Source organism: Salvelinus namaycush, unplaced genomic scaffold (genome assembly GCF_016432855.1).
Source record: "Salvelinus namaycush isolate Seneca unplaced genomic scaffold, SaNama_1.0 Scaffold274, whole genome shotgun sequence".
Classification (NCBI taxonomy): domain Eukaryota; kingdom Metazoa; phylum Chordata; class Actinopteri; order Salmoniformes; family Salmonidae; genus Salvelinus; species Salvelinus namaycush.
Genome location: NW_024059608.1, coordinates 116,975 through 134,677, shown reverse-complemented (window position 1 = coordinate 134,677; position 17,703 = coordinate 116,975). Strand labels below are relative to the sequence as shown.

Genomic DNA, 17,703 nt, shown 5'->3' with positions numbered 1-17,703 from the left:
TGGACTCTTAGGACAGTCTTCATATGGTCAGATTACAACTGAACTCATAGGACAGTCTTCATATGGTCAGATTACAGCTGGACTCTTAGGCCAGTCTTCATATGGTCAGATTACAGCTGGCCTCTTAGGCCAGTCTTCATATGGTCAGATTACAGCTGGACTCTTAGGACAGTCTTCATATGGTCAGATTACAGCTGGACTCTTAGGACAGTCTTCATATGGTCAGATTACAGCTGGACTCTTAGGCCAGTCTTCATATGGTCAGATTACAGCTGGACTCTTAGGCCAGTCTTCATATGGTCAGATTACAGCTGGCCTCTTAGGACAGTCTTTATATGTATAGGACCATTAGCGTTCAGGGGTTAAAGTTGGTACTGACCTTGATGAAGTGTTGATCGGAGCGGGGCATGGTGGAGTCTCTGGGCTTGGTCAGAACATACTGGTTGTTCTGGGAGTCGATGAGCATGCTCAGTCCCACGTCGTCCTCCACCTCTCCTCCTCTCCTTGACGCGTTCCTTCTTCTTTTCCCTCCGTCCTCCTCCTCCTCCTCCACTCTCAGCACTGCCTCCACGTTGGCTACGTGCACTCCATTCATCTGATCACAATCCTGATAATAACTCTACTGGTATAGCCTTTAATACAATACATAACAGCCCCAACGCAGCACATCAGGGCCTGTCTCTATGCAGCCTCTCAGAGTGCTGATCTGGGATCAGGTCCTCCCTGTCCAAACAGTCTGATTCATTATGCTCTAAAAAAGGGAGAATGATCCTAGATCAGCACTCCTATTCTGACCCGTTTGTCGTCAAATACGTGGTCCACTATATGACCTATGTGTTTGTTGTTGTTGATGAACCTGTTTATTGTTGTCCTCTATATGACCTATGTTGTTGTTGTTGTTGATGAACCTGTTTATTGTTGTCCTCTATATGACCTATGTGTTTGTTGTTGTTGTTGATGAACCTGTTTATTGTTGTCCTCTATATGACCTATGTGTTTGTTGTTGTTGATGAACCTGTTTATTGTTGTCCTCTATATGACCTATGTGTTTGTTGTTGTTGTTGATGAACCTGTTTATTGTTGTCCTCTATATGACCTATGTGTTTGTTGTTGTTGATGAACCTGTTTATTGTTGTCCTCTATATGACCTATGTGTTTGTTGTTGTTGATGAACCTGTTTATTGTTGTCCTCTATATGACCTATGTGTTTGTTGTTGATGAACCTGTTGTTGTCCTCTATATGACCTATGTGTTGTTGTTGTTGATGAACCTGTTTGTTGTCCTCTATATGACCTATGTGTTTGTTGTTGTTGATGAACCTGTTTATTGTTGTCCTCTATATGACCTATGTGTTTGTTGTTGTTGATGAACCTGTTTATTGTTGTCCTCTATATGACCTATGTGTTTGTTGTTGATGAACCTGTTTATTGTTGTCCTCTATATGACCTATGTGTTTGTTGTTGTTGATGAACCTGTTTATTGTTGTCCTCTATATGACCTATGTGTTTGTTGTTGTTGATGAACCTGTTTATTGTTGTCCTCTATATGACCTATGTGTTTGTTGTTGTTGATGAACCTGTTTGTTGTCCTCTATATGACCTATGTGTTTGTTGTTGTTGTTGATGAACCTGTTTATTGTTGTCCTCTATATGACCTATGTGTTTGTTGTTGTTGATGAACCTGTTTATTGTTGTCCTCTATATGACCTATGTGTTTGTTGTTGTTGATGAACCTGTTTATTGTTGTCCTCTATATGACCTATGTTTGTTGTTGTTGATGAACCTGTTTATTGTTGTCCTCTATATGACCTATGTGTTTGTTGTTGTTGATGAACCTGTTTATTGTTGTCCTCTATATGACCTATGTTGTTGTTGTTGTTGATGAACCTGTTTATTGTTGTCCTCTATATGACCTATGTGTTTGTTGTTGTTGTTGATGAACCTGTTTATTGTTGTCCTCTATATGACCTATGTGTTTGTTGTTGTTGATGAACCTGTTTATTGTTGTCCTCTATATGACCTATGTGTTTGTTGTTGTTGATGAACCTGTTTGTTGTCCTCTATATGACCTATGTGTTTGTTGTTGTTGTTGATGAACCTGTTTATTGTTGTCCTCTATATGACCTATGTGTTTGTTGTTGATGAACCTGTTTATTGTTGTCCTCTATATGACCTATGTGTTTGTTGTTGTTGATGAACCTGTTTATTGTTGTCCTCTATATGACCTATGTGTTTGTTGTTGTTGATGAACCTGTTTATTGTTGTCCTCTATATGACCTATGTGTTTGTTGTTGTTGATGAACCTGTTTATTGTTGTCCTCTATATGACCTATGTGTTTGTTGTTGTTGATGAACCTGTTTATTGTTGTCCTCTATATGACCTATGTGTTTGTTGTTGTTGATGAACCTGTTTATTGTTGTCCTCTATATGACCTATGTGTTTGTTGTTGTTGATGAACCTGTTTATTGTTGTCCTCTATATGACCTATGTGTTTGTTGTTGTTGATGAACCTGTTTATTGTTGTCCTCTATATGACCTATGTGTTTGTTGTTGTTGATGAACCTGTTTATTGTTGTCCTCTATATGACCTATGTTTGTTGTTGTTGATGAACCTGTTTATTGTTGTCCTCTATATGACCTATGTGTTTGTTGTTGTTGATGAACCTGTTTATTGCTGTCCTCTATATGACCTATGTGTTTGTTGTTGTTGATGAACCTGTTTATTGTTGTCCTCTATATGACCTATGTGTTTGTTGTTGTTGTTGTTGTTGATGAACCTGTTTATTGTTGTCCTCTATATGACCTATGTGTTTGTTGTTGTTGATGAACCTGTTTATTGTTGTCCTCTATATGACCTATGTGTTTGTTGTTGTTGTTGTTGTTGATGAACCTGTTTATTGTTGTCCTCTATATGACCTATGTGTTTGTTGTTGTTGTTGATGAACCTGTTTATTGTTGTCCTCTATATGACCTATGTGTTTGTTGTTGTTGTTGATGAACCTGTTTATTGTTGTCCTCTATATGACCTGTGTTTGTTGTTGATGAACCTGTTTATTGTTGTCGAAGGCGTGGTCCTCGATCTCCTCCTCCAGGCGGTCAGCAGCTCTCCTGACGTCCTCGAGGATCTCATCTAGCATGGAAAGGGTCTTGTTCTGGGCCAGGGCACTCCTCACAGCCTCCACCTGGTGCTTCTCTGCTGCTACCAGCTCTACATACTCCTGCTCCTCCTGACACACACACAGAGAGACAGAGCGAGAGAGCGAGAGAGAGAGACATAGAGAGAGAGAGAGAGAGAGAGAGAGAGAGAGACAGAGACAGACAGACAGACAGACAGACAGACAGACAGACAGACAGACAGACAGACAGACAGACAGACAGAGAGAGAGAGAGGGGGAGAGAGAGAGAGAGAGACAGAGAGACAGAGGAGACAGAGGGGGGAGAGATGGAGAGACAGAGAGAGACAGAGAGAGAGAAAGACAGACAGAGAGAGACAGAGAGAGAGAGAGAGACAGACAGAGCGAGAAAGCACAGAAAGTCAGACATAGATGGGCAGAAAAAGGCTGTCAGACCAATCATTTTATACATACACTAGATGAATAACAGGGGGTGCTGTGTTGAAGACATCGCCCTCCATCTTGACACCCCTCCACCGGTGTACAAAATATTGTGGAGCCATAGAAATGCATGTATTAATGTCTACATTAGTTTTGCCATGTTTATCCTATTATAGACACCTTAATGCATACTATCAAATTATATTATGTGAGCCAAACATAAACATTAAAAAAAAAATCTTAAAGTATCATTTTTTTGAAAGTTCTAATGTTATTTTCCCCACTGCAAAAAGGTTTTAAAATGCATGTAATTTTGTCCAGACACACACACACACACACACACACACACACACACACACACACACACACACACACACACACACACACACACACACACACACACACACACACACACACACACACACACACACACACACACACACACACACACACACACACACACACACACACACACACACACACAAACGGATCTGGCCTCCACAGATAGCAGTGTATTTTGCAGAGTAATGCTGTGCCCCACTTGCCCCTGCTCTGGCTCATCCAATCAGAGATAAGAGTTCCAGAACCTTTCTGCCCGGCTGTTACCACGGAGACTGACTAATCACATTCACTACCTTCCTATCAAACCCAAGTTTCTCCTCTCCTCACCTCTCCTCCTGCCCTCACCTTAATGGCTGCTCTGCTCCTCCTGCCCTCACCTTAATTGCTGCTCTGCTCCTCCTGTCCCTCACCTTAATGGCTGCTCTGCTCCTCCTGCCCTCACCTTAATGGCTGCTTCTCTGAGGGCCTCCAGTCTCTGACGGCTGCTCTCCTTCATGTTGACCACGTCCCTGTAGTCTCCCTGCAGCGCCCTCTGCAGGCCCACCACCGCCTGGAAGACTGAGCGTTCGCTCTCATTCAGCTCCTTCTGGAACACCTCCAGAGTGTGAACCTGGACGAGGGAGAGAGAAGAGAGAGGACACTAGACTAGGACCATTGGACGAGGGAGAGAGAAGAGAGAGGACACTAGACTAGGACCCTTGGACGAGGGAGAGAGAAGAGAGAGAACACTAGACTAGGACCCTTGGACGGGGGAGAGAGAAGAGAGAGGACACTAGACTAGGACCCTTGGACGGGGAGAGAGAAGAGAGAGGACACTAGACTAGGACCCTTGGACGGGGGAGAGAGAAGAGAGAGGACACTAGACTAGGACCCTTGAACGGGGGAGAGAGAAGAGAGAAAACACTAGACTAGGACCATTGGACGAGGGAGAGAGAAGAGGACACTAGACTAGGACCCTTGGACGCGGGAGAGAGAAGAGACAGGACACTAGACTAGGACCCTTGGACGCGGGAGAGAGAAGAGAGAGGACACTAGACTAGGACCCTTGGAGGCGGGAGAGAGAAGAGAGAGGACACTAGACTAGGACCCTTGGACGCGGGAGAGAGAAGAGACAGGACACTAGACTAGGACCCTTGGACGGGGGAGAGAGAAGAGAGAGGACACTAGACTAGGACCCTTGGACGGGGGAGAGAGAAGAGAGAGGACACTAGACTAGGACCATTGGACGAGGGAAAGAGAAGAGAGAGGACACTAGACTAGGACCCTTCAGAGTGTACACCACAGGAGGTTGTGGGCACCTTAATTGGGGAGGATGGGTTCGCGGTAATGTCTGGAGCGGAGTCAGTGGAATGGTATCAAATACATCAAACACATGGTTTCCATTCCATTTGTGCCGTCCCGGTCATTATTGTGAGCCGGTCTATCCACAGGGGGTATTATTATTGTAATTGGTCTATCCACAGGGGGTACTTGGTCTATCCACAGGGGGTACTTGGTCTATCCACAGGGGGTACTTGGTCTATCCACAGGGGGTACTTGGTCTATCCACAGGGGGTACTTGGCCTATCCACAGGGGGTACTTGGTCTATCCACACGAGGTACTTGGCCTATCCACAGGGGGTACTTGGTCTATCCACAGGGGGTACTTGGTCTATCCACACGGGGTACTTGGTCTATCCACACGGGGTACTTGACCTATCCACAGGGGGTACTTGGTCTATCCACAGGGGGTACTTGGTCTATCCACAGGGGGTACTTGGCCTATCCACAGGGGGTACTTGGTCTATCCACAGGGAGTACTTGGTCTATCCACAGGGAGTACTTGGTCTATCCACAGGGAGTACTTGGTCTATCCACAGGGAGTACTTGGTCTATCCACAGGGAGTACTTGGTCTATCCACAGGGAGTACTTGGTCTATCCACAGGGAGTACTTGGTCTATCCACAGGGAGTACTTGGTCTATCCACAGGGGGTACTTGGCCTATCCACAGGGGGTACTTGGCCTATCCACAGGGGGTACTTGGCCTATCCACAGGGGGTAATTGGTCTATCCACAGGGGGTAATTGGTCTATCCACAGGGGGTACTTGGTCTATCCACAGGGGGTACTTGGCCTATCCACAGGGGGTACTTGGCCTATCCACAGGGGGTACTTGGTCTATCCACAGGGGGTACTTGGTCTATCCACAGGGGGTACTTGGCCTATCCACACGGGGTACTTGGCCTATCCACAGGGGGTACTTGGCCTATCCACAGGGAGTACTTGGTCTATCCACACGGGGTACTTGGCCTCTCCACACGGGGTACTTGGCCTATCCGCAGGGGGTACTTGGCCTATCCACACGGGGTACTTGGCCTATCCACACGGGGTACTTGGCCTATCCACAGGGGGTACTTGGCCTATCCGCAGGGGGTACTTGGCCTATCCACACGGGGTACTTGGCCTATCCACAGGGGGTACTTGGCCTATCCGCAGGGGGTACTTGGCCTATCCACACGGGGTAATTGGTCTATCCACAGGGAGTACTTGGCCTATCCACAGGGAGTACTTGGCCTATCCACAGGGAGTACTTGGTCTATCCACAGGGAGTACTTGGTCTATCCACAGGGGGTACTTGGCCTATCCACTCGGGGTACTTGGCCTAGCCACTCGGGGTACTTGGTCTATCCACAGGGGGTACTTGGCCTATCTACAGAGGGTATTTGAGGAGACCCATGAGGTAATAGGCCTACTGGTAAAATACACAAGGGGATACTTCAGGGGTACTCCGGTAACAGTAACCGAAAAAGGTTGGAAGCCACTGCTATAGAGCTGCAGGAGCTCCAGCAGTAGAACATTTGAGGTGCCGGTACTCAGCTCAGGTGAGCTCCTGTCCAAGTTCAGCACCGGGTTAGGGTGAGATGGGGTTAAAAAGCTCACCTGGAAGAGTCTCTCTAATAACGAGGTAATAACACGTTATTAGTCTCTATAATAACACAGTAATAACAAGTTAATACAGTCTCTAATAACAAGGTAATAACAAGTTAATACAGTCTCTCTAATAACAAGGTAATAACAAGATATTACCATCTCTAATAACACGGTAATAACAAGTTAGTCTCTCTAATAACAAGGCAATAACAAGTTAGTCTCTCTAATAACACGGTAATAACAAGTTAGTCTCTCTAATAACAAGGTAATAACAAGTTAGTCTCTCTAATAACAAGGTAATAACAAGTTATTAGAGTCTCTCTAATAACAAGGTAATAACCATATTGAGCCAAAAATAGTTAGATTGACTAAGAGTTAGGGTCCGTTAGGATTAGGCTCAGGGTATGGAGCCAAACGGTCCATTTTACTCTGGCGCCCACCTGGAAGAGTCTCTCTGGATCTGAGAGGGAGTGGTCTCGCCCCACAGCGGCTGCAGCCACAGCTAGCTTCTTAATGGCCGTGTTCTTCTGTCGGATGAGGCTGCCCAGGCGCCGGCAGTTATCAGACACCCAGCTCCAAGCGTGCTTGGCCACAGCACTCCTGCCCCGATGCAACTTGATGGCATGCTGAGCTACCTGCTCCCGCTGCAGCGCCCCTACAAGGCCAAGGCACAGCACTGCACACACAACCCGCATCCAACCTACTACTGCTGCTGCCCCTTCAGAGAAAGAGAGAGAGGGAAGGGGAGAGGGGGGGAGAAAGTGAGAGAGGGAGAGGGGAGAGAGAGAGAAGAAAGACTAAAAGCAGGAATGGAGAGAACAAAGACTATGGACTGAGAGAGGCTGGTGGCAGACAGGAGAAGAGAAAGGCTATGATAACAAACCCAAAACACACAGGCTGTATGAATGTTTCCCAGCCAGCGGAATCAGCAGAGGTTAGTTCCATAGAGAGGATGGGGCGGGGCTCATACCTGCTCAAACAACTGCTCAGGAACAACTACCTGATGAGGCACACCTGTATCCAGTGACCTATATCCTTCTAGAACACATCTCACCTGACTTACCTGCCTCACCACACACAACTGAGAGCCCGAGCTATCTCTGGGAAGAAGCAGGTCACACCACACTGAGTCAACAATAAAATGGAGGCCAAAGACTGCAGAAATGGTTTACCTGTGGCTTTGAAAAAAAAAACGTTTATAATTTATACTAGCAGCAAAGTACCTTTGTGTACATGGGTCAGGGTTAGTTATGTTAATATTCCAGACCCCTCCTATGTCCCTCCTCATGTGCAGTTCAGGGTTGAATCAGCTACTCCTACTGACCTGTGTTGATCAATGAGACCACTGTTCATGAAGGTGTAGACACACACAGGCTTATAGAATACAATTATTTCCAAGATCACTAAATGATGAAAACCATCTGTAACAACACAAAAATAGCTAACAAGTATTTTGCAATAGCTGTGCAGTATCATTACATATTCATATGAAGTACAGAGACCATTCATTCACTGGAGGAAAAAAAGGTTGGAATTACAGCGGACAGTGTTCTGGTCATGGTTTTAAATGTTGAATTACATATTCAGCAGGTATGCTATATATTTTATGCTTAAATTCGTGGTAAATAAAATAGGTAAAATGTTAGACAGCTACCTACTAGCTAGTGTGCTACGTCGTCCTCTCTCAGTCCTAAACTCCACAGTAGAAGAGGGAAAACAATCGTGCTCTTGTAATGCCACCCCTCCCCAATCGCCACATAGCTCTAGCCAACGTTGAGCCTTAGAGCAGGCATTCAACTACACACAGGGCGACAAACTTAATGCATTTCCAAGACCCCTACGATTGACCGCAACAAACGGCCTAGCTACGTCTGTCAGGTATGCATTTGAGTCAAATGTATTGTTCAATATTGCGCTATTGCTCTTTATAAATGACATTTGCGTGCCCGATGTTTTAGCGAGGTTAGATATGGATTCTGAAAGCTGTCAAACCTGCTCGCGCCTACTAGGTTAGCTTGATGGCTAATGCTAACTAACTAACGTTAGGTTAGTACGGCTCCGAACTTTTCAAACTTCTTGAACATTGACAGTAAGCTCCACAAAATGAGAATTTGAAGTCGAATTTCTCGTAACATGTCAACAACATTTTAATCAAGTTGTTTGTGGTGAATTAAGTTTGCGATACCGTAATAAAATGTTACATTGTAGTTATTTTTCACTTCACTTCCGAAACAAATCACAAGGATTGGTTGGATATCTGCGCGGATATCTGGGATATGTAGTTTTATCAAGTGGCGTTTTTCACAAGTAACTGCCCTTCTTGGAAAAATCTACACAGTTGCAAAGTTGTTTGACAGCTTTATATAGCTACTGTACTAGCTCTAAAGACCATGAACATAAACTCATCACAGCTAGTCAATTGCATTGTACAAGTACATTTTTACCTGCGATGAATCACATTATTTTACATAATTAACATTTTATGCAACTGTTTATTATGCATACAATGTCATCACTATCCACGTACAGTGTTATTAGGTTCAGAAGTGCACAGAACAAGGCCACAACTTGACCACGATCACTGATTATCCCAAGAACTACAAGTCCCAGTTTAGACCCTCAAACTTTCCCTTGCGGTAGCGCTGACCTCCCGCGCAGGCGTACAAGGGGCATTGGGATATCAAGTTGGCCAAACAGAGGGTGATAAAATGGTAGGTAAGATCAAAAGGATTAACATAAACTAGTGAACAAACCCATGGTACGAAGTGTATAGCTGGAAATGTTTTGGGAGGCACGCTATGAAGGCTCTCTATAACGGGAAACGGGGTGTCCTCTGGCAGTGTCGCATTGCCAGTGTGTCGTTCACTGTTGCAATTTATGAGGGAAATGGAAGGTCAGTTGTTATTGTGAGCGTGGACACCCGCACTTGCAACACTTACCTTTTCCCCTGGTTGTTATGTCGCCTTTGCGTTGGAACAGAGAGCGGCTGTCCGTACGCGCTGGCTTGGGAACTGGGTCGCGGGAGAGGGCGCCGCCAATGCCCGCTACCATCGGGCGGGTCCAGAGCGAGAGGATAGGGTCAGCTCTGCAAGACGGGCGGGCAGTTGTCTTATCGTGATTATAGCCATCTCGCACTGCACCGACATAGACACTGTTCTTGATTCGAAGGGACTCCGTGGTTGTGTACCAACCCCGCCGTTGTTTCCAGGAGCAAAACGTTTGTTGTTTTTTCACTCTGTGCCTTGCTCACCGTGATGAGTGATGTAATGCCTGCTGCCAGTGTGTGTTATTGATCCCGTTCCGTTATCGGTCCCGACGACCGTTTAGATCATTGCGGAATGTTAACATCACGATCTGGTCATCCCGACACCGATGTATTTCCCGTTTCTAACGGATTGTCCCTCAGGCTCCCATACAGGCCATATGATTCTATATAGATGTAGAATATGTTGGGGAGTGTATGTTGTGAAGAAAGTCAAGTTTCCAGTCAAAGGGATGGGTTGAACAGAACACCAGCGCTGTCATTGACTGGCAGGACTCAGACAACGTCTCTGTCTAAAGATGCTGTTCTGCAGAGAGAAAGAAACATCTGAGAGAAATCGACCTGTTCTCCAACAGATAGACTGTAGGTAGTGGAGAATGTATCTGCCATGTTTCTGCTGCACCTCACCCTGATGGCCTCAGCAGCTGACCTGAAGAGCAGTCTGTCAGGGGTCAAAGGTCGATGGATAACCTGCCTCTCTTTGTATATATATATATATATATGTGTGTGTGTGTGTATACATATATATATACAGTGTGTATGTGTGTGTGTGTATATATGTGTGTATATACCTGTCAATATCTCAACTGTGTGTGTCTCCTCTCCTGCAGCATAAGCTGAAGTCGTCTCAAAAGGACAAGGTTCGTCAGTTCATGACCTTTACTCAGTCTGGGGAGAGGACAGCTGTGTACTGCCTGACCCAGAATGACTGGAAACTAGAGGTGGCCACAGACAACTACTTCCAGAACCCCGACCTCTACTATAAAGAATCCATGAAAACCTCTGTGGACCGCAAGAAGCTAGAACAGCTCTACAACCGATACAAAGGTAAGAGGGGAGGGCATGGAAGAGTAGTGTGTGTACTGGGGAGAGAGGATGAAAGAGGGGGTGTAGTGTGTGTACTGGGGAGAGAGGATGGAAGAGGGGGTGTAGTGTGTGTACTGGGGAGAGAGGATGGAAGAGGGGGTGTAGTGTGTGTACTGGGGAGAGAGGATGAAAGAGGGGGTGTAGTGTGTGTACTGGGGAGAGAGGATGGAAGAGGGGGTGTAGTGTGTGTACTGGGGAGAGAGGATGGAACAGGGGGTGTAGTGTGTGTACTGGGGAGAGAGGATGGAAGAGGGGGTGTAGTGTGTGTACTGGGGAGAGAGGATGGAAGAGGGGGTGTAGTGTGTGTACTGGGGAGAGAGGATGGAAGAGGGGGTGTAGTGTGTGTACTGGGGAGAGAGGATGGAAGAGGGGGTGTAGTGTGTGTACTGGGGAGAGAGGATGGAACAGGGGGTGTAGTGTGTGTACTGGGGAGAGAGGATGGAAGAGGGGGTGTAGTGTGTGTACTGGGGAGAGAGGATGGAACAGGGGGTGTAGTGTGTGTACTGGGGAGAGAGGATGGAACAGGGGGTGTAGTGTGTGTACTGGGGAGAGGATGGAAGAGGGGGTGTAGTGTGTGTACTGGGGAGAGGGGATGGAAGAGGGGGTTTAGTGTGTGTACTGGGGAGAGGAGAGGGGATATAAGAGGGGGTGCAGTGTGTGTACTGGGGAGAGAGGATGGGATGGAAGAGGGGGTGTAGTGTGTGTACTGGGGAGAGGAGAGGGGATGGAAGAGGGGGTGTAGTGTGTGTACTGGGGAGAGGAGAGGGGATGGAAGAGGGGGTGTAGTGTGTGTACTGGGGAGGGGAGAGAGGATGGAAGAGGGGGTGTAGTGTGTGTACTGGGGAAGGGAGAGAGGATGGAAGAGGGGGTGTAGTGTGTGTACTGGGGAGAGGAGAGGGGATGGAAGAGGGGGTGTAGTGTGTGTACTGGGGAGAGGAGAGGGGATGGAAGAGGGGGTGTAGTGTGTGTACTGGGGAGGGGAGAGGGGATGGTAGAGGGGGTGTAGTGTGTGTACTGGGGAGAGGGGATGGAAGAGGGGGTGTAGTGTGTGTACTGGGGAGGGGAGAGGGGATGGAAGAGGGGGTGTAGTGTGTGTACTGGGGAGAGGAGAGGGGATGGTAGGGGGGGTGTAGTGTGTGTACTGGGGAGAGGAGAGGGGGTGTAGTGTGTGTACTGGGGAGAGGAGAGGGGATGGAAGAGGGGGTGTAGTGTGTGTACTGGGGAGGGGAGAGGGGATGGTAGAGGGGGTGTAGTGTGTGTACTGGGGAGAGGGGATGGAAGAGGGGGTGTAGTGTGTGTACTGGGGAGGGGAGAGGGGATGGAAGAGGGGGTGTAGTGTGTGTACTGGGGAGAGGAGAGGGGATGGTAGAGGGGGTGTAGTGTGTGTACTGGGGAGGGGAGATGGGATGGAAGAGGGGGTGTAGTGTGTGTACTGGGGAGGGGAGAGGGGATGGAAGAGGGGGTGTAGTGTGTGTACTGGGGAGAGGAGAGGGGATGGTAGAGGGGGTGTAGTGTGTGTGTGTACTGGAGAGGTGTGTGTACTGGGAAGAGGTGGAGAGTGTTAGGATTAGGTGGGTACTGTGCTCTGTGGGTGTATATGAAGAACAAAGGAAACATTTAATGACGTGTGTGTGTGTAATGTACCAGCTCTGTGTTGTAGTCCTGTTTCAGTGTTGTGTTGTTCCTCTCCAGACCCCCAGGATGACAATAAGATCGGTATCGATGGGATCCAGCAGTTCTGTGATGACCTCACCCTGGACCCGGCCAGTAGGAGTGTTCTGGTGGTGGCCTGGAAGTTCCGTGCCGCCACACAGTGTGAGTTCAGCAGGAAGGAGTTCCTCGACGGCATGGCCGAGCTGGGGTGAGCTAGCTTTCTGTGATGTCATCTTTCTGCGCCACGCAGTTGTGTTCAGTAGGAAACATTTTGAAAAATGTTTTGAAATGTAAAATGTAAACAAATGTTGTTATTGGACAACTAAACATTTTGAAACGGAGGTCAAGCAGGTATTAGCTGGACTCCAATAAGAAGGTGTGTGTGTGTGTGTGTGCGCGCTCCCTAGCTGTGACAGTCCAGAGAAGCTGAAGTCTCTGCTCCCCAGACTAGAACAGGAAGTCAAAGACACGGCCAAGTTTAAAGACTTCTATCAGTTCACCTTCAACTTCGCCAAGAACCCTGGACAGAAGGGACTAGGTAAGTATTTCACATTTCTTTCTGGATAAATGCTCTGAAAGTGGGAACAGAGGTTTTGGTAAATATTGTGTCCAGACAGAGAGGTTTAGTCAAACCCTGGTTGGTCCAGCACTGTGTTTGAGGAGACGGTCTTTCACCCTGGTGTAGTTTTCCTAACCCTGGTGTTGAATTCCTCCTGGGGAACATTGGTAGACAGCTATGGTGGTTTGGCATCAGCGGTGTAGTTCTGTCTCAGTCGGTACCAGCCAGGCAGCAAACAGGAAGAATGGCTTTTAGATGGAAAACAATGAATTGTCCTTTCAGGTAAGTAAAGAGCTCCCCCTTCACAACACTGCCTCTAGTTTGGCTACTGCTGTTCTATGAGCCATGCTGAGGAGAGGGCCTGGAGTCTGATCGTTACTGTGTAATAACAGGTTTACGGATAGATCACCTATCATGCTAAACAGAGACCAGGGTGCGTCCTAAATAGACCTCTATTCCCTGTATAGTCACTACTTCTGACCAGAGCCCTATGGGCCCACTAGTGCACTATTTAGGGAACTGGGTGCCATTTGAGACGCTACCCAGGGGATCCCCTGGATGGGACAACTTTGTTCTGGTTGTTGTTTCTGCTGGTCTTTGTTGTTATGATGACCGGAGTGGGTGACCCAGCTAAGTTCCTGGAACAACAGTAGGGCCCATTGTCAAAACTCATCTGACTGTAATGATTTTCTCTCTCTGTAACTCTGTCGGACACTGTAATGTCACTAGGGCTGTGATGATACCAGTATCGCAGTACATTTTCCATGGCAAAAATGAAAACAGGAAGCAGACAACTCTTTGGTCCTTTAATAACCTGCTGTGTGTCAGATATAGTGTTCTATAGCTGGGTAATAAAAACATGTGACTGGATGACAACATAATGATGTTTGATTCCAACATCAGGGCTGTTTTCCTAAACAAGTTAAATCCGCTTCGTGTTTTGTTTTCTTGTGACGATACTAACGACTATGGTGATGCTGGTATTGTCCCGGCCCTAAATGCCACCCCCTCAATCTCTTTCTCTGTCGCTCTCTCACTCGTTCACACACTAACTCCAAGGTCAGCAGTTATGTTCTCAAACTATTCCGACTCCATAGAAACAACAGAAAAACAACACCCTCCCGAGTGGCACAGCTTTCCAAGGCACGGCATCGCAGTGTTGAGGCGTCACTACAGACCCGGGTTCGATCCCAGGCTGTGTCGCAGCCGGCCGCGACCGGGAGACTCATGAGGCAGCGCACAATAGGCCCAACGTCGTCTGGGTTAGGGGAGGGTTTGGCCCAGCGTCGTCTGGGTTAGGGGAGGGTTTGACCCAGCGTCGTCTGGGTTAGGGGAGGGTTTGGCCCAGCGTCGTCTGGGTTAGGGGAGGGTTTGGCCCAGCGTCGTCTGGGTTAGGGGAGGGTTTGGTCCAGCGTCGTCTGGGTTAGGGGAGGGTATGGCCGGCAGGGATGTCCATTTCCCATCGCGCTCTAGCGACTCCTGTGGCGGACCGGGCGCAGTGCACGCTGACACGGTCGCCAGGTGTACTGTGTTTCCTCTGACACATTGGTGCGGCTGGCTTCCGGGTTAAGGAGGCATTGCGTCAAGAAGCAGCTTGGCTGGGTTGTGTTTCAGAGGACGCACGGCTCTCGACCTTCACCTCTCCTCAGTCCGTATGGGAGTTGCCGCACTGCTTCTTGACACAAAGCCCCCTTAACCCGGAAGCCAGCCCCCTTAACCCCGGAAGCCAGCCCCCTTAACCCGGAAGCCAGCCCCCTTAACCCGGAAGCCAGCCCCCTTAACCCGGAAGCCAGCCCCCTTAACCCGGAAGCCAGCCCCCTTAACCCGGAAGCCAGCCCTCTTAACCCGGAAGTCAGCCGCACCAACGTGTCGGAGGAAACACCGTACACCTGGCGACCGTGTTAGCGTGCACTGTTCTCGGCCCGCCACAGGAGTCACTAGTGCGCGATGGCACAAGGACATCCCTGCCGGCCACACCCTCCCAGACGACGCTGGGCCAATTGTGCGCCGCCCCATGGGCCTCCCGGTCGCAGCCGGCTGCGACACAGCCTGGGATCGAATCCGGGTCTGTAGTGACGCCTCAACACTGTGATGCAGTGCCTTGGAAAGCTGTGCCACTCAGGAGACCCTGGTGATGAGCTTTAACCTCCCTGTCTCCCCCTCTACTCTCTGTATCAGACCTGGAGATGACTGTAGTCTACTGATGGTGTTACTAACCCCTCTACTCTCTGTATCAGACCTGGAGATGGCTGTAGTCTACTGATGGTGTTACTAACCCCTCTACTCTCTGTATCAGACCTGGAGATGACTGTAGTCTACTGATGGTGTTACTAACCCCTCTACTCTCTGTATCAGACCTGGAGATGACTGTAGTCTACTGATGGTGTTACTAACCCCTCTACTCTCTGTATCAGACCTGGAGATGACTGTAGTCTACTGATGGTGTTACTAACCCCTCTACTCTCTGTATCAGACCTGGAGATGACTGTAGTCTACTGATGGTGTTACTAACCCCTCTACTCTCTGTATCAGACCTGGAGATGACTGTAGTCTACTGATGGTGTTACTAACCCCTCTACTCTCTGTATCAGACCTGGAGATGACTGTAGTCTACTGATGGTGTTACTAACCCCTCTACTCTCTGTATCAGACCTGGAGATGACTGTAGTCTACTGATGGTGTTACTAACCCCTCTACTCTCTGTATCAGACCTGGAGATGGCTGTAGCCTACTGGAACCTGGTTCTAACAGGTCGATTCAAGTTCCTGGACCTCTGGAACAGGTTTCTATTGGTGAGTGGAGTGGATGCCAGTCTGTATTTAATGGCTATTCCCTAAATAATATACTACTCTGGACAGAGTCTAGGTGTTTCCTCCATGTATCGATAGTCTCTTGTGATGTCATCTATCTGTGTGATTAATGCAGGAGCATCATAATCTCTGATGTCATCTATCTGTGTGATTAATGCAGGAACATCATAATCTCTGATGTCATCTATCTGTGTGATTAATGCAGGAGCATCATAATCTCTGATGTCATCTATCTGTGTGATTAATGCAGGAGCATCATAATCTCTGATGTCATCTATCTGTGTGATTAATGCAGGAGCATCATAATCTCTGATGTCATCTATCTGTGTGATTAATGCAGGAGCATCATAAGCGGTCGATCCCCAAAGACACGTGGAACCTGCTACTGGACTTTGGCAACATGATCGCAGACGACATGTCCAACTACGACGAGGAAGGTGGGTCCCAAATGGCAACTTTTCCTGTGCTCTACTTTTGACCAGGGCCCATAGTGCACTAGATACGGATTATGGTGCCATTTGAAACGCTGCCAAATATTTCTGTAGGACCAATAAAACATACACTAGCCTACACCCTGCCCACCCTGACCTCAGATCCAGGATTCCTCTACCCCCATATCCATAACCACTAGACGTATGACTAAGATCTGACCTGGAGTCAGCAGTTAGGGATTGGGACTTGACTTCTACCTACTACCATATAGCGCAATCACTATTAAAACATTTCTGCCAATCACTAACCATGCAGCTAATCATGTGACCCTTTTCTGCCCACTCAGGTGCTTGGCCTGTCCTCATAGACGACTTTGTGGAATTTGCCCGGCCAATCGTGACAGGGGGCAAGCGTAAAACCATATAGGTCATACCCAGTTCCCAGCAGGGGCTGAGGATTTTATACACACCAGCCAAAAAGAGACTTCTACAAGACTGTCCAAGTTTGTGAGACTGAGCTGCCAATCAGGGGCCGGGGAGCGACATGACAGCCAATCGGAGAGAAGGAAAACAGGAAGAGGAAGTTATCTTTTTCTTTGTTTTGGGACTGAGTCACTCCGGGAGGCGGGCTGTCAGCAGGGGGTGGGATCGTCGCGGAGCTATGAGCTCTGCTCCCATTGGCTGGCTGGATCAGACTGATCGGCCAACGACTACAGTACCCATACACCAGCCACCATCAGATCAGTGGGGGTGTCTATAGATTCTAGAACTGGTGCTCTGGTCCCACCCCCCCGCCCCCTCCTTACTAAAGAAGGACCAGGGAGAGCAAACAGAACGGCAGAGAGGGACGGTTTGCTCTCTGCAGGAGGGTGTGATATTTGATCCAGTGGAGGCTGCTGAGGGGAGGACGGTTCATAATAATGGCTGGAATGGAGCGAATGGAACGGCATCAAACACCTGGAAACCATGCGTTTGATGTATTTGATACCGTTCCACTGATTCAGATCCAGTCATTACCATGAACCTGTCCTCCCCAATTCGGGTGTCACCAACCTCCTGTGGTCTGCTCCCACAGTAGTAAGACGTGTCCTCTCTGCCGGCCCATGGTGAATGAACTAGGAGCTTGGAGGTTCTGCATGTGTTTCTGGTTGAGCGTTAAGCGGCTGGACGGAACGACAACAACTTTTTTATTATTATCAATGAGTTTGTTCTCATCGAATCAGAGGTGAGGGGTGTGGTCGTCATCCAATGTTCTCATCCAATCCAACGTCAGTGTAATGTTCTGCTTCCATTTCAATCTAACGTGTAAAAGTTG

The 17,703-nt window shown here is 47.9% G+C and overlaps 2 protein-coding genes across 12 annotated transcripts in view; one reads left to right on the top strand and one right to left on the bottom strand.

The window, feature by feature from the left end:
- Positions 1 to 9,048, bottom strand: part of tmco3 (transmembrane and coiled-coil domains 3) — a 21,517-nt gene extending 12,469 nt beyond the window's left edge. Inside the window, exons 1-6 of one of the 9 annotated variants that reach the window (XM_038984881.1) lie at positions 8,461 to 9,048; positions 8,030 to 8,130; positions 7,247 to 7,524; positions 4,339 to 4,506; positions 3,048 to 3,227; positions 380 to 595 (exon numbers count right to left, since the gene is read on the bottom strand). In XM_038984881.1, the coding sequence (XP_038840809.1) occupies positions 380 to 595; positions 3,048 to 3,227; positions 4,339 to 4,506; positions 7,247 to 7,501 (819 nt within the window). In that variant the 5' untranslated portion in view covers positions 7,502 to 7,524; positions 8,030 to 8,130; positions 8,461 to 9,048. Of the gene's footprint in view, positions 1 to 379; positions 596 to 3,047; positions 3,228 to 4,338; positions 4,507 to 7,246; positions 7,525 to 8,029 lie in introns of all 9 variants that reach the window. The other 8 variants (XM_038984880.1, XM_038984872.1, XM_038984876.1 and 5 more) reach the window with 8 other exon arrangements.
- LOC120039478 (DCN1-like protein 2) lies at positions 8,569 to 17,703 on the top strand. 3 transcript variants are annotated; one of them, XM_038984883.1, is made up of 7 exons: positions 8,569 to 8,684; positions 10,680 to 10,896; positions 12,628 to 12,796; positions 12,996 to 13,126; positions 15,857 to 15,939; positions 16,298 to 16,394; positions 16,736 to 17,703. In XM_038984883.1, the coding sequence occupies exons 2-7, from the start codon at positions 10,722 to 10,724 to the stop codon at positions 16,813 to 16,815; spliced, it is 735 nt and encodes a 244-aa protein (XP_038840811.1). In that variant the 5' UTR covers positions 8,569 to 8,684; positions 10,680 to 10,721; the 3' UTR covers positions 16,816 to 17,703. The 3 variants fall into 3 exon arrangements, with proteins under 3 accessions (XP_038840811.1, XP_038840810.1, XP_038840812.1); XM_038984882.1 differs by lacking the exon at positions 8,569 to 8,684 and adding an exon at positions 9,455 to 9,517; XM_038984884.1 differs by lacking the exon at positions 8,569 to 8,684 and adding an exon at positions 9,586 to 9,699.